This window comes from Stegodyphus dumicola, chromosome 1 (genome assembly GCF_044657685.1).
Source record: "Stegodyphus dumicola isolate Sdum_Otavi_A_Nest chromosome 1, ASM4465768v1".
Lineage (NCBI taxonomy): Eukaryota > Metazoa > Arthropoda > Arachnida > Araneae > Eresidae > Stegodyphus > Stegodyphus dumicola.
Genome location: NC_140768.1, coordinates 90143885 through 90167038, shown reverse-complemented (window position 1 = coordinate 90167038; position 23154 = coordinate 90143885). Strand labels below are relative to the sequence as shown.

Below are 23154 nucleotides of genomic sequence, written 5' to 3'. Positions count from 1 at the left end.
TTCTACAGAAAATGAAAATCGTCTGAAGCCGCGAATGGTCGTATTGAAGAAGATTTCTCTATGCATTATTTCTGCTTTAAATAGTGATTAATGCTGTGTCTCACTTCAGGATATATCCAGAGATATGTCTCCCTCTCTGTAAATATTTGCAGATTTTGTGAATAGAGTTGATATATATTTTATAGGTGTCACTCTATAAAATCATTGAGATCTTTTGAGGTATGAACAATGGTATTCAAAACCCAAACAATCGTGCTTTTTAGAACGCAACCAAAAATAGTATTGGATTTTCTGACCTCCCATTTGATGAAGAGTTCACAGACAGGAAGCAGAGTGACTCACTTAGGGGGAATGGAATGGTAGGTTAATGGAACGATTGACCTTTGTAAGTTATAACCTAATTTTATGACAGTTATTTTAAGTTTATAACACTTTCCTATATCTTTTAGCTTCAACTTGCCTTACCAAAATGGGTTTTTAGAATAGCGTTAAATGTAAATGAGAAGGAGAAAGTATTTAAGTTCATTGACTTTGAGAGAGAGAGTTAGGATTCCTGAATAGCGGGCGTTTGCCTTTTGACTATATCTCTAACTGTTACTATGCTCGGCCGTATTATGTGTCTTTTGATACCTTCACTAACTAATTTAATATTACCGGCCAACTAGTTTAGAACTTGTGTTAGCTTCGGCTAAATTTCTTTAGTTAGTCATTAGTTAGTTCTTATTTCTTACATTTTTGAGTTTAAGCCCAAGTGGACGCTTTGTTATAAGCCCTAAGAGAGGGGCCATCTGTGAATCTTTATTTTGAGCAATAAAGGGTAATTAACCTTTCTTGAATTTACGTTTCTGTTCTTGGACTTGAGCGATTATTCGCTTAGTAGTTCACTAGGTTCCTCAACGCTTAGTTTAGTAGAATAAAAGAGAGGAATATTACATCTTCACTACTACTGGTACGTTGAGTGCACAAGCAATCACAACTCGACCAGTGTCGAAGAGAAATATAGGTATCAAAACAATTCGTTCGCTGTTGTTTGGTGTATGACTTTATGATAAACTTACCAGCAGTTTCATTAAGTCTCAAATACATCATATGTTTGGGAAGAACATCATGAATAAACACATTGCCAAGCATTTTGGTTTCTGAAATTCAGGTCAGAAGATCTGAGCTTTTGTGATAAACATCGCATTACGCGACCAGGATTAGGAGGGCATCAGGACAACCATGCAGAAGATCAGCAGTCAAACGCTCGGTGAACTTGCGTCTCTAAAGTTTCTAGGTTCCCGAAGAAGCAGTCAGACTTCACTTGCATCACACAGGGATGGTTTACAAGTTCAGCAAGTGGGTATCTCACACTTAGTCGACAGCCAAAGGGGAACATAGATGGCAGCCTATTTATGAAAGCTGTTTCGGCTCCGCAACCCATCACTAGTTAAAATTAAACAATCCCAAGACTAAAGTACGTCCTATCACCCGCATGGAACACTCACGCAGATCTACCCAGACAAGACGACCTCTTTACGAGCATCGCCAGCCAGGACAGAGCACTCAGTACTGAGTGCAGCTTTATGAATGTGATGTTAAAAAGTACCACCAAGATCTACTTAAGCTTCCCATTATCGAAGACCACCCGCATTTTGGTGGCGGCCCGTTAACCACTCCTCGTCAGGGGGACACTGCCGCCCCACTACCACACCGAGGTGGACCCACAGAGGGACGGCACCGCAACACAACCATATTTGGCCAAGTGCGTACGAGAGGCGAAGTATGAGTCTAACATGATATTCCGAAGTGTACCAGACACCGGTTTTCGCCAAGTGACTCTTTGCCTCATACTTCGATACCACGTGTACATACACCCAAGTTCATATTCTTGGTTTGTTAGACTTCTTGCCAAATGGTGCATTACGAGCTATTACCACAAAAACACACCATCACTGAAGATCTATACTCACAGCTGCTGCAAGAATTGCAAAATGCATTGCAGAATAAAGAGCCAGGGTTTGTTAATTGCAAGTTTTCTGTATCTAGACGACTATGCGAGACTATACTCGGCAAGGTAACCATACGTGGCATACGTGAGATACCATTCTAAGACTTGGAAGGGAGATACTGCTCCATTCTTCGAGCTCGATGGACCTAGTGTCTACAGTTTGCCACCTATTCCCGTTCCTGAAAAGCCATCTCTTCGAAAATGAGGCAGACCGGCGGTAAGCGACTGACGAACTTCTTTACGTCCATCATACCCCAGTTTTATCACCAGGCTGCAGGAACGTTAGTAAAGCGTGTAGGATACTGATGAATAAGTAACAGTGAATACCAAGCAATATTTGTCTGTCTTTTCTGACGATCACGAATGACAAGAAATTTTAGATACTTTGGATTCTGAAAGAATTTCTGGATTTCTATTCCTATCGCGTTTTGTTCTAGAAAAACATCAAAATTAAATCCTGTGATAAATTTTAAATGCAACACCTTTTGAAAATATTATAGAGTGTATACACGTGGCAAAAAGCTTAACTTTTAGAAGAATTTTGTTTTATCAGAACCCACAGAAAGGGCTTGCAAAATTAAATTAATTCAACGTAATGTGCACTATTAAAACAATCAAAAACAGAGAACAATACTCTAGACACTGCAGAAACAGATACGTTTACTAGCTGACTCATATCTAGCTTTTTTACATTGCTCTGCAGATATTATCTAAGAGCATCAAAAGTGGCATATGAGGAAATTAGAAGTTTCACATTTTGAACTGCATTTTACGAATAATTACACAAGTTACTTGATTTTAGGTTAAACGGAACAGGTATTTTTCAGATTTAGAACAGGCTGATAAAAACTTAGGTATTTTAAAATTTTTGAAGAATAAAACCTCGGAATATAGTCTATGGTTAACAAAAGAAAAAAAATCGGTGTGCTCAGCATTCTAAGTGTATTACTCATTTCACTTACATAAAAGTTACAAAAGGACTTCCAATAACACTTTGGGATACTAATGTCAATTTCAATTGATAAACTTAAAGCATATTTATTAAAAGATCAATTTCTTTCATTTCCATAAATGCTGGGATGATCAGGTTCATAAGCAAAAAAAACGTTGTTTCCCTATCTGTAAGCGAGCTGAAGCTACGAAGGTTATCAGTTTTTCTCTCGCAACATGACCCAAAATGTGAAGAGATGAAAGAGAGTCAGAACAAATAAAGTACCTTAAGAGCGGCCAGGGTTTTCAATAGAAAAGCACAAATTTTCCAAAACTACTATGAGAACAAAATATTTTTTTGCTTTTAATGTAAAAACTCTGCTGATATTTCATACCTGGATTTGTTTATTTTTGATATATTGCCTTAATTTCTTTGACATGTTTTAATATGCACGTATATATACGTTCTTACAGATATCACAAAAAATATTCTACCTTGCCGCTTAGAAGGTTAAGAATAAAATTCGTTCTTTCTCTTCTTGATCGCAAAATCAAGACAAGTAATTTCTGCTTGAAAATCTTGCACATTCATTTCGAATATGGTGCTTAAAATTGCGAACCTAAAATATATCTTCAAAAAAGAACTAATGCCAGACCAACCTTGGTTATCATTTTACTGCCATATGTGACAAAAACAACATAAAAATGGCTTTGAGAATTCTCTTCATAATTACAGAAAATTGTGGATTTTAAAGTAGTGGGATGAGGAAAATCATAAAAAATTAAATTTCTTTTCATGTAATTTACGTAAGTGGAAAAGGAAATATTTTGAAGAAGAATTATTGTTTAAAATACTGCATTTAAAAAGATATGAAATACCTAAAAAACTAAACAGTTCGATCATTTAAATGTGAAAATGAGAGAGATTTTTCTGCTAATCAAAGCAATCATGTCTGCGAAATTGCAGAAACTATATTTCGAAAATAAATTTGGTGAAAACTCGATACATGAATTTAATTCGTTTTGAAGGTCCTTCATCAACCAAAATATTGTTAACCCGAATTAGAAATTCAGTACTTTGGAAATACGTTTATAACCCAAAACCAAGGAAATTATTAAATATAAAACTAAAAAGCAAACGCAACATTAAGCAAGGTAAAATAGACGAAATAGTATACTATATTGTACAAAGGGAGAGAGGATGGGATAAGTAATAAATGATGAGGAAGAGGATATTATTTGGATGAGATATTTCCCTCCATAAATCCATCAAATAACTGATAAAACATCTTCTTTTACCTTTAAGAGTAACTCTGCTTTAAGTAACTAGGCATTTGAACAATGTGATTTGTTGTCTCGCTCGCTCTAAAAAGTTTCTAAAGTAAAACATGAAACTGTCACTGAAAATGTTCAAAAATTTAGTTCAATTAGTCCGTTATCTTATGATCTGATATGTACATTCAGTCCTGCTTTGCGTCAGCTTTCACCAGGATACAAGTGAGACACGCGTATATAGGAATTGAGCTCTTGAATATTAGAGACAGAGGGCTTTGGCAGCGAATACTGACCGTTATCTCCTTACCAGTTTTGAGGGTTACCTTATCCGGCCTTAGCCATTTTTGCCAGCCGAGCTCCTCGCGCATTTAGTTAGAACTGAGCCAACGCTTATTAGGCTTTCGCAGTGAGAATCTCCAGCATTACTTTACTTTGATTTAATTTACTTTACTTTGAAGTATCCATTTTACGTAACTTTGAAATCCCACAAAAAGCAGTGATCGATTTATAAGCCCAAGACGCCCATTACTAAGTTTAAATAAAAAGTTTTGTTTAAAAATTTTTAGGCCTCAGTTGTTATTTACACAGACGAGCCGATAAGTCTCCTGCCGGTCCCAGCAAGGAGCCTGCAAGCCTCGGTAGACTAAAGTTAAAACCCTGTTACACTGTATGATGTTGTATATTCGTTTTCCCAATTATATAATAATCTTTGGAATGCATGATTTCAGAATTTTTTTACGTTAGCACAAACCGTTTTCCATTCTTAATGATATTTTACACAATGCTTTCAGATCGTGTGTGAAACAATGTATTTATAAATGAAAAAAACGATATTTCGCTCAAGAAAGCTTAGTTGTAGAAAGCTGTATTGTGCGTCAATACAGCTTTGAAATTTTTAGGGTAATTTTTGTAGATGAAGGGAAAGCAATCATTTGCATTCGATAGTGGTATAAAGTTATAAGACACTTTGAAGTTTCCAAAGAATTACCAAGAACAAATTAATTAATCAAATCCAAAAATATTCCTGGGCCTCTGTTATTCTGAGTGATAGCAATAAATTCTAAAGTATGTACGGGTGTGGAACGTTACTTTTGCGCGAAGTTGAAATTCAAAGTCACCTTCAATTTAAATGAATTTCCTTAGTTTTCGATGTATACGACTCCCCCACTCACGCACAGAGAGATTATTCTGAGATCCATTTGTTTTTTGGCTTAAGATTCAGAAAGAAGCAGAGGGTAAATTTGGACACATACTCAAGTTCCGAAATTTGACGCAATGTATGTCTATTAGAACTCTTCTAAAGGTACAAAATGTTCATTGGTAATAATTTTTTAAATGGCCTGGCGGTTTATTTAATAGCTATTAGCCTTGCGCCATTACAATTATAAGAATCGGAAGTAGTGGCCATTTCATTACGCAGCCATATAACAGGTGGCACTGTTACCTCCTATGAAGGGATGGACAGTTAAACTATGCTTTCTCCAGAATTCTAACTCGGGCCAATCGCTTTGGCAGTCTACACCATACTAAACACTATACTGGTTGGGCGGCTAATTGGCGATATGTCTCATGATACATTGACATCATGTCACTCTTTAATGTGAACATGTTTCATAACGCCCGTTTGAGCGCTATTTCTTGTTTACCGTCAACTGTCAGGGTGTTGCTGTAAGGTTTACATCACTGCAGTTTTACAAACACTAAATATCACTATGTTTATTATAATATAGGCAAAAAAAAAAAAAAAGATTTATAATAAATTTTTTTATTTCTATTTCTTTTTTCATTTCTAAATTATTTGAAATATACTGTTTATTATATGCATTCTTATTTTAGTTCTTACTTTTAATTCTTTAATTTAGAATTCCACCTTTTCTTTTGAAGGCAGTTCCTCCACTTCTGTAATTGCATTTTAGAGTTCATCTGTTCCAGGCTTACTTGATTGTATCTCGAGACGTCATTGGCCATCAGGAATTATTATATATATTTATTCAGGAACTGATTTATTCATGATCCAAAGCATTTGTGAAACAAGGTTCCATTGTAGCTGTTTAACTTAAATATCTTTCTGCATAGTTTGTGTGTGAAAGAAACACTGAATAACGTCTCCATTTTACAGAAACCAGTTATTTTAAGTGAACAGATATAATATAAATCATATAGAAATAAAATCATTTTCCTCCTAAAATGGATATAGTTGTGGCTTTTTCAGATATCAGTTAAGTTTTGGATTGTACTTTGAATAAATTTTAATTTCGTTACATGTAGAAACACGATTTCTAGCAATAGAATTATGCATTAATTTCAAATATGGGGCTATCGAGTCTGTTCCAGATTACAGTCGATTTTCAAATTTCGTAGAAACCGGTGGATCTTCTTGGTAAGAGACAGTTCCATAAATATTTAAGATACATCAGGTTTCTTTAAAGACAGTTTTTCAGTTTACTATTAGTCTTCTAAAAGCCATTCTTTCTAAAGTTTTCTTTAATTAAACATTTTCCCCTATTAATTCATGATTAGCATTAGATAATGAAAATTTCAATTATCGAATTTTTGAAGGAAACCTAACTGGCTGTTCTATATAACCGAACTGGCTGTTCAATACAGAGGGTCTCATACTGAAGAAACCCCCTGTATTATTATATAGTATGGAATGAATTTTGAATGGAGCAAAAAGAAAATCATACTACAAATTTTGTAATTGATTTATTAAGTTGAAAAAATTAATTCTGAAACGACAATTACACAAGTTTTACCTGAAAACAGTGACAAATATTTCGGTTAAAATGACGAGAAACTAAACAAAATTACTAGAAACTAGAAAACAAAGCACAATTTTAAACCTTCCGGACGTCCATCTTTTTAAATTTTTAACAACTGCTATGGTAACACAAAAATACTTTTTAAGTTCTGCTTTGTGGCTGCGCAGATACTATCACAGCACAAATGCTAACGTGCATCGCAGCACGAAAACGTAAATTTTAAACAATCAGAATGGCGCCATGCAGTCAGGAAAAAGCATATTGTGCTTTCAGCGTTCAAAGACATTTTCGCACGAAGCTTTGTAGAGAACACCGCCTCATCAAAACATCGAACAGTGGGTGGAGCAATTTCAGGACAAGGGCTGCTTGTGGAAGAAAACTAGCCAGGACGAACAGCAGCCAAAACCAAGGAGATATATACTGGTAGACAGCTTATTGAACCTCCAACCGGTTCCAACATTAGTGTCACGTGACTGCTGGTCGAATTCCGAAAGTCCGGAACTACTTTACATTCATTTCTATGGGACGAAAGACGCCTGCTCTGCTTGGTCACATAAAATTTAAGAAAAAATTTTTATTCGCTGCAGCGCCTGTGTATATAAAGAAAGTTTTGTAAAAGGAGGACCTGTAACCATTCATAGCTAAGTTAAAACTGCATGATTTATTATTTTATTTCCAGTATTTTTGTCATTTTGTCATTTTACTATCTCTGTTGAATTGGTTGGAAAGTTTCACCATATTGTATAAGAAAATTGCCACTGTATATGACATTTTCAGTATGTATTAATAGAATCAAAATATATTAAATACTGTGACATTATTTATTGGAATCACCTTTGACAAATAATTGAATTTTATTTTCTTTTGTCATGCACTCCCTTGAAACAGAAAGCTGCGCCAATTATCGTTTCGGTTTCGTAAACAACTACTCCCTGCGATAAAAAAAAAAAAAAAAAAAAAAAAAAAAAAAAAGAGAGAGGGAAAAAAAAAAGAAAAATGCTATTATTATTAAATCATTGGGATAAGATTGTGCGATATGTTTACTTTGTTAAAAAAAAAAAAAAGCTAATTCAAAATCTATAAATGAGCTGAAAATTTGTATACTAGTGTATCTTAGCTAATAATGCATGAATAAATCCTAAAATTTTTTAATTTAAGCTAATGCATAAAATGCTCTGGTAAAGCAGGAATAAAGTGGCAGTGAATTCGAATTTATCAAACATTATAAGGAATAAAATGGTATTAACTCGTAATGTCAATAGATTGCCTATACGTAAAAGTACCAGTATTTATAACTTAATCACCTCAATATTTGATTGCAGAGTTTTTCCTCTCATAGTAATATTTGTTTAATTTAAGATTTTTTAAAAACCTTTTCCATTAAAACTATTTTTTAGCAACATATGTTATATGAAGTCATTGGCCAAAACCAAAGTTGTTGAAAAAAATTGCAAAAGATTTTTAAAGAGTCCCACAAAATCCGCGCGTCGTGCGATGTGCCTCATACGGCTATACACCTTTCAAATGGTACTGGCATTAAAACCTTCCGAAGAACCATTGCGAAAACTTTTTGTGATCATTTGCGAAATGGGTTGAAGGTAGTAGATGGTTTAGCGAACAGACTTGTCTTTACGGATGAAGTCATATTTGATGTTTCAAGCAAAATTAATCGCCATTGTATACGATTTTGCGGTACGGAAAATCCATATGGTGTAACAGAGCACCAACATGATTCTCCAAAGATGAACGTTTTCTGTGTTTTTTCTACAGTTGTGCTTTTGGTACTTTTTTCCCTTGAAAATTTGCATTAATGGGTGCATTTACCAACATATGCTATCAGAGTGTTTGTTCTCGTAGTAAGAGGCAGAGGATGCTCCACCACATTGGTATAAAATCTTATGCCAGTATCTGAATGCTTGTCTACCCCATCGTTGAATTGGCCGTGCCGTGACCTTCTCCCTGTCGAAGGTCATGGCCGTGCTAGATCAAATGATATACCATTACTTTGTTGCCCACCGAGTTTCCCAGAAGTAAGTTCTTGTGAATTTTCCTGTGTGGTTTTGTTAAAAGTAAAGTGTTTCTGTCTCCATTTCTACCGTACTTAACAACAACTGAAGCAGCGGATAACTGAAATACGCAAATTAACAACGGATGTTCTATCACGAATGTGGAGAACTTGAATACTGCACTAATACTTGCCATGTCACCGGAGGAGCACGCATAGAATATCTTTAGAAACTTGGATAACTGTAGTTTGACCATAAATTTGATATATCAAAGTAAAGTAATTACAGCATTCACAGGTGCGCTTTCTTTTTGTCTCTTTGAAAATGGAGCCCCCTATATTTTCTTTAAATTCAGAGATATCCCTGAAAATTTTAAAGTTTTGTTTAGTAACTGCAAAGGAAAATATTGGAAATGACGTTACTAGACTTTTCCAAGCTTTCAGTGTGATCACTACTTAACTGCAACTGCTGTGACTCCATATTTAAATTTGTTGACGCGGAGTGTGTTGTGGTTTCAATTTAGAATTGCGTTTTGTTATTGACGTAACTGTTTCAGTTTTGCTGTAATAATTTTATCGCATAAAAATGGTAAGTTTAGGAAAGGAGTACTTTTGCGCATACTTTTTTTCATTAATAATGTTTTTCATAAAAAAAGTGAATTACTTTGTTTATATTTCACTTTTTGAAATTAATTATTTCATTTGAATTTTTAGCTACCGTTGTCGTTATTGAGGACTGCACAGAATCATCCCATGGTAAGGAATTTAACTTGATATTTCTGAAATTAATATTTTGCTTTGAAATTGTAAAATTGTGCATAGGAAAAGTTTAATACACGGTCAGTTATACTCGAAGTTATGATAAAATTTGTACTTTTCTTCCTGTATTTTTTAGCTTTTAAATCATTTTTTTAATAGGTCTCTTTCTGACTGAGTAAAAATTTGCAGTGAATGATTATTTGAATGAATGAACTAAACTGTTTCATTGGTAAATGTTGGATATGGTAAAAGTTTACAATTGGGTGCCCCTTGTGTTTTTGCGATTCTTTTTTGACGCCAAGATTGGTGCCAGGAAGGCACAATTTCAAGGTGGCCTCTATAAAAAACTAAAATAAGAAGTCAGAATTGCAAAAACTGTGTGCCCATGTACACATCGATCTGTTTTCACTTAAAAAACATCCCAGAATTGCACAAACTAGGTATTGCGCAATGCCTTAAATTTGTCCATGTACACATCAATTTATTATCATTTAAAGAAAATCAAAAAGCTAAAACAAAGTTAAAACTATCATGGTAACCAGAAATGAGGTCTCATCGTCAAAATTAAAAAAACAGTTGTCGCTAATCGAAGGGGCACCCAATTCTACACTAGAGCAGTTGGATATTAAATGCTGTTGCTTAAATATGATTATTTCAGCGTGTTAATTAACTATTTAAATCTGCAGAATTATTAATTTAATGTAAATTATATTGTATAATTCTAATTTTGACTTTAAAACTCATTGTGAAGCCGTGTTTTCCACAGACAAATGTTTTTTTTTTTTTTTTGTTTGGATCATAAATTCTAACTTTTATGCAGATTTGTCTAGTTCTTTAGATGAGAAATTGATGGAATGAGAATATTATCTTATTTACTGTGACAGAGGTAATTGAGGGTAAAACTAAGTATTTTGTAATTTAATATTTGTTTAGTACTTTTGGTTTTCCATGCCCTCCAGGTTCAGCATTCCAGTAAATTTCTGTTTTTAGTGAGTTTTTGCATATATGCATGATATTAATTAACTTAAGCATGAGTTTGAATGTATGTGAATTTGTGCACATTTTGTTTAACCACCATTTTCATGTTGTTCACCCACTGCAAAAGTGTAAATATTGGCTCTAAGTTTCTTTTAATCTTAAAAGTCTTTCTGATTAGCCACCTAACCCTACAAAAAAATTACCATTATTTGTCAATTAAATTTTGACCCACAAAATATAACAACCATTTTTAAAAGTAATGCTGCATTAAATATTAAGTAAGCAACAACCAATTAGTAAAATTAAAAATGCAAGAAATGCTTATAAAAAAACACCTTTTCACCGTCTTCTTCCTATGTACACAATGATTTGTTTTAGCTTAAACGTGCAAAAACTTGACATCCTGCACAGCTTGGTACTGCTCACACTCTGGTTTCCTGATATGCACAGCAATCTGTTTTGCCTTTTTAAGAAACATGCACAGATTGCAGCATTGGAGCACAAATTTGATCGTTTGTGAAGTATAACTTCATGGCATTCAAATTTTTGCATTCTCTACAATTAGAAAAAATGTCATATTTTTGAAGAAATGTAATGTTTTCTTGGTTGATCTTTACTGTACGGTACCTAGCGTTGCCAGCTCTTGGCTGTAAAAATCCAGGAGAGGAAAAAGAGTTTCCTGGAGAAGGGAAAAAAAAAGTTTTATTTCAGTCGCTACTGAAAAATACTCCGCCTCCTTAATCTCGTTTAAAAGCATTTTTTGAGCTGCAGGAGCAAACACACTCTCGCAGATACTTGTATATTTTGTTCTACCACAAGAAATGGTTTTTGCCAAAGAAAAATCTGGAAATAGAGTACTATACAATTTGTGAAATCCTGACTATTAAAAGTGGGATGGTGCTTAATCCTATGATAGACTGAAGTAATTTCAATTGCTGATATATTGTCTTGTTCGTCTGAAGATTTCTTCACGAAAAAAGTTCGAAACCGATTGTGATGAATTCCTATTCAATATTAGTAACTGGTGTTTCTTGCTTTGGGAATTTATATTTAAAGCTCTAACATCCTCATACTTAATATTAGGCATTTTCCGACATACTTTACGTTCTCCATTAATGTTGTCTCTCTTCATAAGCTTATCAAATTGAGTTAACCACTTTTCTTGAAACGACGTTGAATGTTTTGTCTTTTTTGTGGCACTTGTTCACTTGCAGAATCAGAATCGTTTTTTTTTCACTAGACATTATTATGAAACCATTTAAATAATTTTAAAATATGAACTTGTTTGTGGATAGCTAGCTAATTGCAGACTAAATAAAAAAATGAATTGAAAATGAGAGGGTGAGGGGGAAATAAGGGCACGTGCGGCGATATGCCGGCATGAAACCACTACTCATCCCGTAAGGTGCTTACTCACCGTAGATCGCTGCTGCAAAGAATATGTATTGACATAGATGTTCTTTGGTTGCTGTGTGCGGTCGTGTGATTTTCAGTTCTCTCAACCATTTTGTCCGTGCATATTGTGTCATTATTTTTGAGAAAATTGATATTCCGGGAGAGTAATATTTATTTTAAATTCCTTCCAGGAGCCGGGAGATTTTAATTTCCACGATCAATTCTGGGAGAGGTGGGACCGTAATGGAACCCCTTGGTTTCTGTCTGAAAAAAATCGCAAAGTGGTATTGGTTGTTTGTGAAATGTGGAAGCCCGCTGCACGAAACCGGTTTTTCGGTAAACCCTAATGTTGTCAAAACTAGCCTTTGGGAAATTTTTTTTTTTTTTTTTTTTTCTTTTTAGTTTTTGTCATTAACGAGCCCGCCCCTCAGAACAAAATGCTTTGAAAATGGCCATGTTGTCAGTTAACAAACCCCTTCAAAAAATCGCTTTCGCTTTCTGAAATCTCTCTAAGATGGCCCAGCCTAGAGCAGTATGTTTGCTTCCTCAAAAGGCCCGTCTACACGAAGCGATTTTCTCGGCTGACTTTCTCGTAGAGCAACAATTTTAAGGATCTGCGCATGTGCCAAAAATCGGTCATGTTCTCTGCCGCGATTTCAGAACTGGTGTTCACTGCTCACTAGCATACGATAAAATCAGAGTCTCTAGCCAATAAGATTGCTTTGAGTGATCATGTGCTTTTCTCCTCATTTGGAATAATAAACATGGCTGTGTTTCGTTGGACCAAAACTCAACTAATAGATTTGTATAGAGAAAATGATGTGTTGTGGGACACAAGTAATGTAAATTTTAAAAATAAAAAAATTAAGGGATTCTCTTATTTTGATAAGATTTGTCTTCCCCGTAACTTTATATATTCAAATATTTTCTAATTCCGGATGAAAATGATTTTAACTTCCCCAAGAAACTATTAATGATGCCATGTCATGGGTACTAGATGAAAATATTCAGAAACTGCTTGAAACTGTGGTCGCACTTATTGAAAAAAATTCAAAAAGCAAAATCTCCAGTCGAGAATAAAGCAGCGCAGACTCAATTGACTTCACCGAAAATGGGAGTTAATCAGGTGACGAAGTACATAGCTTTTCCGATAGCTCCTAGAGGAGCGATCATAGCCTAGTGGTAAAAAGCAAACTAGGTTTTCTCCGTACATCGAGATCGTGGGTTTGATCTCCCACCTTAATTTTGGACTTTCTGCGCCTTGAAGAACTTTTTAATTTAGTTTCTCCATCACTAAATTCGAACTGCATGACTTAAAAGTCGCGTTTTATTTTTTCGCTTACGGGTGGGGTGTTTATTGAATTTTAACGATCTTTTTTTTTATTTTTCGAATGGCCGTTGGCATGTGTTTTAGATATACTGGTCAAAAAAAGTCAAAAGTCACAAACTCAGTTTTGTGTTAATTGAATTTTGCGAAAGCAAATTACAGCCCAATTTAATTCAATATTGTTAAATTTTATTCGCTGATTAACTGATAGCGTCATATAATCATAGTTTTCAGACTGTATTAGTTATTTAATTATGCTGATGTTAGTTTTTTAATGTTCAATAAATATACTACTTAAGACTTTGCACCTTTAAGATGTTTCTTATTAAATTTTTGCACTGAAATTACACTGATGCTTTGTAAAGTAGTAATCTTTATTCTTTATTAATACTTTTTACCCATATTGGTTTGATATTCATGATATTATTGTCTGTTTATTCATTAATAAAGGTTTCGATCTAAAGCACAGTAGTTACTTATTTTTTCTGAAACATGGTTATTTTATTATTTCGAGATTTAAATGCGCAAATGGGAGAGTCAGAAAGTGAAATTTAAAAATAAATAAACAAACTAAAAAATGAGTAATATGTGTACTCAGTACACAAAAGAAAAGCATTTTTTAAAATTTTTATTTTCCTGAAAACTAAATTTAGCAAAAAATCAAAATCACGCGGTATCATCCGTAAATACTTTCCGAATTGTACTGTGTCTTCAATACACAACTCCCGGAGCAGGGAATTACGAAGGCACTATGAATTTCTAGTCGTTTGACCCAATTCCTGGTCCAAACGCATTGTTTCCCCTTCTGTAGCGTTAGCTAAGTTCAAAATTGTATCTGTATCTATAGTAGCAATTTAAAATAGTCATCCATTATTTCGACTATTTGACAACACCGTAAGCTTTGTTTACAAATCATAGACAGTGTGATGCTGTAGAGGGTGGGAACATTTCCTTTCATAGTGATTGGCTGAGTGAATTCTTGTACTAATGAAAAAATCGTTCCGTGTGGACAGGCGAGCTATCTCAGATATTGTCGGCCGAGAAAATCGCTACGTGTAGACGGGCCTTTAGTGTGATGGATAAGCCATAAAATTGCCTCCCCACTATTGAATGGCAAGAAGTACTTGTCACGTTAGTTTCGTCTCCCTCTTCTTTCTTTGTACTTGTAGCTTGTAGACTTGTTTCTTTTAATATGTGATGTCCGAATTTTCCGAAATCTTTTTAGAATTCTAGCTTCTAACCTTGTAAATTTTCAATTATTCGACATGTTTTATTGGACAGTATTTTAAGAAATATCATTATTTATTTTGTTACACAATCTTTCTACTACAGTCAAAAGTCGTTAATTCGGACACCCATAATCCAGAATGATCTATAATCCGGACCTCAAAGCTACAAACTTTCTGCGCATGCGTCGCGTTCACACATGCGCACAGGCGTTTACGAGAGCGCGTAAGACTTTTACGGCTGTTAACATGTTTGTGCGCATGCGAATTTAATGTGTAACAGAGGTATAAGCTGCGTTAAAATTATGTAATTCAGTTAATGTTGCAGATTAATTGCGTTGTTCCTTAATCTTCGAATTGGATCCGGCTTATTATTTTTTGCAGACTGTTAGAGCAATTTCATAAAAGTAAGCTTGAACTTTCGATTATGTCAAATAGAATTTCCGATATATATTTACTAATATGTAATTTGTATCTACAAAGCGAAAATATGTTTTGAAATCCGAAATCTGTTTATCAATTTCATGCCGCGGATTGGAAGTTGATCCTTCAGCACTATCCTTATCTTCAGGGCAGATATTTTTATTTTATTTGGCTTATAATTCTTTACTAAGTGTAGTATTTCATCTCGATGTACTCCGTCTTTGATATGATTTAAATCAAGTTCCTTGTCATTATAATTCGCTTCCGATAGTGAAGAAAGTGACCCAGAGGTTATTGAAAACGAAAACATTTCGATTGACAAGTAAGTCGGTATTCTCGGCACAGCAATTACGGGACTTGAACAGTGGAACTTTGTAACTGAACAAGAAATTATGTCTGTTTATAGAATTAAAGAGAAAGTATTATCACAGAAAACGAAGCAACTTAAACAACTTACATTGAAAGAAATGTTTAATAAAGTAAACAAATAAATATTAAGTTTTTTTTTGTAAATTTTGATACCCTTTAGATCATAATTGTTCTTTATTTCATAAATTACGGTTTCATATTTTTAATTTTAGAATTTCTGTATGCCATCTTACCAGATTTAAACTGATGATCTATAATCCGGAAAAATCGATAATCCGGAATCGCGGAAGTCCCGACGAGTCCGGATTAACGACTTTTGACTGTATTTACTTATCTATTTTATTTAGTTTTAGTAGGCCAATTTATTTTGGAAAATTAAATTTTAATTCATTTTTTTTCCGATGCAGTTTTTTCACATTATAAGTCATATATGTTTATGATGAGAGTAAAATATTTATCAGGAATTTTTGGAAAATTTGGCGTACGTATTTATATTTTAGCGTTGAATTTTTTTCCACAAGTTGTTCGTTGACAGTCGAGCTCATCCTCGTAAACGCTTGATCTTTTCAACATGGAATTGGCAAGCAATAATCTTCTTAATGTTTTTCGGGATTTTATAGCAATTTCCAGAATTTTGGTTGATTTTTACAAATATTTTGGTAAGTTTAGCTATTATACAGTTGCTACTAATGTGATATTTAAAACCAGAAATGTATTCCTTCGTTGATTTGAGAGATCACATTTTGAATTTAAATGGAAGTTTAAATGAATTTAATACAATCTTACCACAGACTAGAAAAAATCATTTCTCTGTGTTGGATGGATTTTCTCACTTTCTCGCATTTTATACATTAAATGCATAAAGCAGACACGCACAAAAATCCCTTTTGATTCTTATGGTTTCAGTTAAATGAATTGTAAAATATTTATTTTAACTTTCATATAGTACTGAAATGACATAGAATATAAGGATAATTATAGTCAAGTTAAATAAATTTCTATTCTATTGTAGTCTATTTAAATAAATTTCTACTTTCATTTAAAATTTGTCATTATTAGCACCTCCCGCAGTTTTATGCAATCATAGGATTTTCCAAATTCTATTAGGTCCTTAACATAATTTCAAGACCTAATAGAAAAGTGATAATATGGAAAGACTATGTTTTAAGTACCAATAGCCAAGTATTTGTAATTAAATAATTAAATAAAAATAAATATTGAATACCAGCCACTTTTTTATTTATTTTTAGTCATATAACAAAAGATAAGCAAGAATACTATTACATATAAAAATTATTTAATTATTTTGCTAATTTTATATGAATGAGGAAACACGTAAAAAATGTTTTAATGATTGAATTCACCGTTAAAAATCAAACCACAAAATTCCTTTTTCCCAAAACTGCGTAAAATGTTTTGATTAAATATGATTTGAATGAGTTTTCCAACTCTGTTTTGAGTGATATAAACTAGGATATAAATATTATTAAATTAAGATATAAATATTAGGATATAAATTATTATTACTAATAATTTTTATATTATAACTTAGCAGAATATCGTTTACCATTAAAAATTATATCTAAAAGAATTAAATTTTGTAAAAGAATAAAAAATAAAATTAACTGTTACATTTTTTTCCTTTATGCATCTATTTATATAAAAATGGAATATGGCTAGAAAATTTAAGACTTGTATATGAACTAAAAATTAGTATCTTGGCAAAACTTGTCAGAGCATAAGAAGCGTATATTCTGTGATATTAGTATATTAATCATACTTCTGTATATGTAAATGCAGTTTATAATTATTAGCATAAGTATCATAATGGATTTTATTAAAACGGCAAAACTGAGTGCATGATCCTAAGCATTATCAAACTACGGCTCTTTATCCCATTAAGTATTGCTTGGGTCGTAACCACTATGAGTTTTATTTTTGAAATATTATTCCAAATAAAACAGGAAGCGTTAAACAATATGCATTTTAAGCAGTTTTACTTTTTTATATGCATAGAAATGTTAAGTAGTTTTAAATTGTACCTCATTTCTGAAACTTCTGTGGTGCTATTTTTAGAACAGATCTAGGACTTTAAAGAACAAGTACACTTTAGCAATATGCAACGTTAATGATATAGTTAAAATGTTACTGAACAGCTGTACGATTTGTAACTGGCACTGGAAGAAGCAAAACTTATCTGATGATCCAATCTTCATTTAATGAATTAATAGAGAATGATGCAGGGTAAGCTCTGTATGCTGGTCAGCATGTTAGTTACTACATACCAAAGCTAACCTACTTTCTTTTTTTCCACCGACAGTGAGACAGCCAATCCACAGGGGCAGTTAGCATAGGCAAACTACTATTTGCTTGTACAAAACTGTACTAAAAGCTTACAGCTTATTTTAAATAAATTTCGTATACTGAATACAGCTCCTCTGAAAAGCGCTCTTTTCTATCTTATTTGTTTTAGATTTCAGATTAAAGGAAAATAATCAGTTCTGTTTTTCAGAGACTGGATTCCTGCCTGTTTGCTTTTCGTGGTTTTCTACATGTGCAACCCAGTTTCCCACTGAAAGGCCTCCACGAAGGCCCGTAGCTCTCATATACTTTGTTATATTTAAATAACCCTGATCCTCATACTATGTCAACTATCACACTAAAATAGGGTAGAAGATTTCGAAACAAGATTTTAAATAAGACTCCGGATCCCCACTGGCAGAGCATCTAAAATCTCTAAGCACAGCTAGCTCGACACGGGTTCAAATCCTGGCCAACGAGCTGGTTGCATGGAAGTTTTCTTGGCTTTTTTTACAAGTGGAATGAGAATATAAGTCAGATCTTCTTAGAAAGTTTCCTTCCTCTTGGGCAGATAAACAGTTGCATGCTTCTCCGTAATCCAAATACATTAAACCCGTCTGTAGTGACAGATATCATTCTATCTTTGTAAAGAAATATTAAGGTAAAAATATGTAAATATCAAATTTGCTTTAGATTGCAAATATTTTTAAGCAATTGACATTTTAAGCAGCAGAGCTTTTTAGTGGACGCATGAACAACTGAAAATTGCAGCCCAGCTGATATAGTGGTTAGCGTCGCTGACTACCGTATCGAAGGGTCCGGCTCGAATCACGGAGAAGGATGAATGTTTGTAAATGTATAGTGTCCGTACAGCAAGGGGGCACTCTAAATATGCAGCGGGCCTAAAATCCTCTCGAGAGGTTGATGATAGGGTAACAACAACTGAAAATTAAGAAAAAACAACCTTAAATCAATATAAAACTCTACCGATTACTAAAGCCATTTAGCAAAACCTTTCCATCGGGCAATAAATTCTACTTGTATAAGAACAGTTGTATTTTTATAGTATTTTTCAATTTATGAGAACCTACTCAAAGTTTGGTTATCAGAGCCTTCGAGATTCATCAGAATGGTGATAAGATCATTAAGTGTGGGAGAGGCAAAAAAATGTTTTAAATGAAATAATTGCTGCAAAATGCACGAAGTATAAGTAGTTACATAAATAATTAAAAACATGGGAAATTTCTTTTGATGACCTATTTCAAACAGCATAATATTTCTACAAAGAAGTAGCACACATTTAGTTCACTCTTGGTATTTGGGGCTATGAGCAGAAAGCCGTCAAAGATTTTTATACTACTTCCTAATAAGCAATCGAGTTCAAATTTTGTAAACATATTGATTGTGGATGATAATACAATATAGTAAAACAAGTTTTATAAAATTCCATTAAATTTTTTTAAAATTTAATGTTGACACCATTTTTGCACATATTTTCATCTGCAAGACAAGCTATAAAAGTAAAAACTTTAACTTTTGCACTGATGTAAAATATTCTTTTAATTGAAATCTGTATGATATTTTTAACGTAACTTCTGATTTCTGAGTGAAAAGTCAGAAAATGTTTTTGATTATTTGAGGCATTTATTGGAAGCCAAAATATATATATATATATATATATATATTATTCATTGTTATTCATTTACTTTATTGGAAGTTTAAAAAAAATATTCATTTTTGAAAAATGATTTTTCAATTACAAATTTTCATTGAAAATGAGTTATTAAGATTAAGAAAATAAAAATTTAAAAAAAAATTAAAAAGTTTTATAGCATAAGCTTTTATTCAAAACTTATAAAATTCTTAATAAGCCAAAAGCAAAAAATAATTTAGGGCATATTTTAATGGGAACAAGAAATTAATTAAACTTCTTTGCAATATTCATGTGCAATTTATATCAAGGATTATAAAAGAGCAGGCACTTAAATAACGAAATCAAACAGTCGATTTCCAATGTCAAAAATATATATAGGGCGCGACTTTTTTTTATTATTCATGATATAAATTTGTAAATGAATTTTGTAAAGAATATTATTTAATCTCTTATTCCTATTAATCTATATAATAAATTACGGTACTCTTCTGTCATCGGGATCGGATTAAAAAATGTATGTATGTATGCATGTATATACGAATGTATGTGTTCATGTATGCGCATATATATACATACGTATATATGTGTTTACACACATATAAATACACATGCACATGATGTGCATACATACATTCCTGAATCATTCCGATAGCAGAACAATAGCTAAATTACTTTTCTTTTTTTTAATTTATTAATCGTTTGAGTTATAAATAAAAACTTATTCTATAAAAATCTCCTTTTTGTATTTTTTTTTTTTATTTCTTAAACAGCATCTAAAACAGAAATTCTTATTTCCTCTTCCATTAACTTTCTAACTGGTAACAAATTTCTTATTACTTTAGAACCAGTGTAAGGTCGCCGTTATCGTAAAACATCAAGAAGAGTTCTTGATCTTAAAACTTCCCGCACTATTGAGGGTCATTCATTAACTATTGTCATCAGGGTTGGAGGGACGCTTGTTCCCTTAGGCACTTGGGGGAGAAAGTGAGACAAAAATACAGGCTATCTGTTTTTGATGTTTCTTTTAAGTCTAACAAAAAGATGGGTAAATCTGTTTTCAAGGAGATATTTAAAATGACAATATTACGGGAGAAACCATTAAGGAGCTTGCATAAAAGAATGAGAAAATCTGGGTCAAACCATTAAAGGGTTAAAAAGGGGTTATTCTGCAAATGTCACTGAATGTGTTGTGATAAATTTAGATTTTGACTATTTTTTTAATACTAACCCTTTTATATAAACCTGGGTTTTTGTTTCTTACCATTCTTTTCAATTGCTGTGTTTGGTTGCAAGTGTATGGTTAATCTTACATTTTGAAGTTGCTATTATTTTGCTCTGGGTACCATCATTCACGTATGTTTGAGGTTGGTAAGAAGATGAATGTTGATTAACAGCAGATGAACTGAAACGACGAAAAATTGAATTGCTTATGGATAGGATGGAGGAGATGGTGGTGGGAAGCGTGAACGTATACGTATACACTTGAAAAAAAGTTGAAATTGTTTTGAACTGCTCTTATGTGTGCCCTCATGTCACCAAATTTCTCGCCAATCCATGCCACCATGTTGCTAGCTAAATTTTTTGTCTACATTTCAAATTTTAAGCCTAAAATATCTCCAAAAGCGCGGTTTTCGCACATGCAAAAACCACATTTTGAAGACACAATTTAAGCTAAAAATCCGAAACTAAAACAAAAAATTTAGATAGCAAAAACGTAAAGTTTCTAACCAAAAATATTTTTCAAGAATCCGTGTACTCAGCGATACATTTTAACTTCAAAAAAATCTACGAATTGCACATTCTAGGCAGTGAAGGAATCTATGAACTACGTACACCTCGCTCCAATAAATTAACATAACAACAATACATTTCAAAGAATACCATGTACACAGCATTCTGTTTAAACTTAAAAAAACATCTACGAATTGCACAATCTAGGCATTGCGCACAAATCAACCAAATAAACTAAACTAAATTACAAACAGTTCAAAAAAACAACAATAAAAGCAGAAATTCATAGTAAAAAAAACAATGAACATAACATTCTACAAAATAAAATGCACTTACCATAATACATTCGTTAATAAAATTTCGCCAGTCACACAACGTCTCTGGACAAAAGTACCACGATTTTGCTATATCACATGTCTTTCTGAGATTCAAAATTTCAAAAGTAACAATAAAAACATCCTCCAAAGTTTACTTACTACACCAAAACCACAATCCAATTCTTAAACTCCACTGACAGTCACATACTTTACCAGCAACCATTTGATTGTAAATCCACACAAGAACTATCAGAAACTCCCTTCTTCATCCGAGTTCGCATAGCAGCTCTGAATTTTGGACTCTTTTAAAAATCCCACAGAAATTCCAAAAATACACTTCAATTCTTATAAACACACCCGTGAACAAAAGACTCGTTAACAACTCCAACATCGTACCTTTTATACTAAATTTACTTTCCACACAGTCTAAAATACGCGACTGAAATCTTGCCACCACGTCTGTCATTGCAACATAGGCCATTAATAAACATCCACGACATGAACCAACGAGCAATTAAACCACTCCAGCAAAAGATTTTTCAATGTCAACAGGATTGCCACACAACACGCAATCGCGCCAAAAACCAGCACAGAACACATATCATCACATTTGATGATATTAGGGCACATATAAGAGTAGAGCCAATTGTTGTTTAATTTATTTTGTTAAAAGATTTGTTATTTAAAGTTTTTATGTTAGGAAATATGTATTTTTGGTTATTTATTACTCTCTGTTTGTGTATTTTTGGTTATTTGTTTGTCTCTGTATGTTAAGACAGCAGCAAATTTTTTTCTGGTTATCATGATAGTTTTAACTTCCTGATTTTGTTTAAGTGAAAATAGATCAATGTGTACATAGACAAATTTAAAGCAGTGCACAATGCCTAGTTTGTGCAATTCTCTGATGTTTTTTTAAGTTAAAATAGGTTGATGTGTACATGGACACCGAGTTTGTGCAAATTTTCAACTTCTTATTTTGGTTTTGTGTAGCAGGTGGAAGGATCGGCACGGACTTGAAATTTGTGCCGATTCTTCCTGGTTCCGATCTTGGCATCAAAAACAGGAGGGATAATGTTTTCATTCTGTACCGTTTCTTATTTTGAAGCCAGAAAGTTTAATAGTAGAGACATAGCAATGGAAAAATATATTGGCACTTTTCCGTTTTGCCGGTGCAAGCGATAAAATCGCCAGTAATGGTACAACCGATGACAAGTGAAATATCCTTTCTAGTAACTTTTTATTTTAACTTTTGCATTTTCAAAGCAAGTCACAGCCATTTCTTATCAGATTGATCGTTTCTTTCAATACTGGCATGCAATTACATAGAATTTTTACCAGATAGTTTAATTTTATGCCCTAAGGCCAGATGCAGGCAGTAGTTAAGTCAATTAGGATGCAGTCAATCCTCTCACCCTATGGCAAAAATATCGAAAAGGCAAAGGGTTAAATTCATTAATTCTAATGAGAATGCACTAGCGAAGTAAAGCACTGAGGTTTTACATGTAATTTCTGAGTAAGCTGTTCGTACGAACTGAAATAATTCTTGCATTTAAACTTGTATTCCAAATTAAGATTTAATTTGAAATTAATGTAGATAATTACTGAGAGAATTAGATTTTTGTAGCATACTTTTACGTGAGATGAGATCACTTGGGGTCACGTGACATAAACAGGCAAATCAGAATGTTGTACGATGAAAACATAGTAAATTC

At 33.1% G+C, this 23154-nt stretch overlaps 1 protein-coding gene across 1 annotated transcript in view; it reads left to right on the top strand.

The window, feature by feature from the left end:
• Positions 1–9409: 9409 nt before the first annotated feature.
• LOC118188018 (U6 snRNA-associated Sm-like protein LSm4) overlaps positions 9410–23154 on the top strand; it is a 48597-nt gene continuing 34852 nt past the window's right edge. The window contains exons 1-2 of the mRNA XM_035358348.2: positions 9410–9551; positions 9677–9718. Of these exons, the coding sequence (XP_035214239.1) occupies positions 9549–9551; positions 9677–9718 (45 nt within the window). The 5' untranslated portion in view covers positions 9410–9548. The remainder of the gene's footprint in view (positions 9552–9676; positions 9719–23154) is intronic.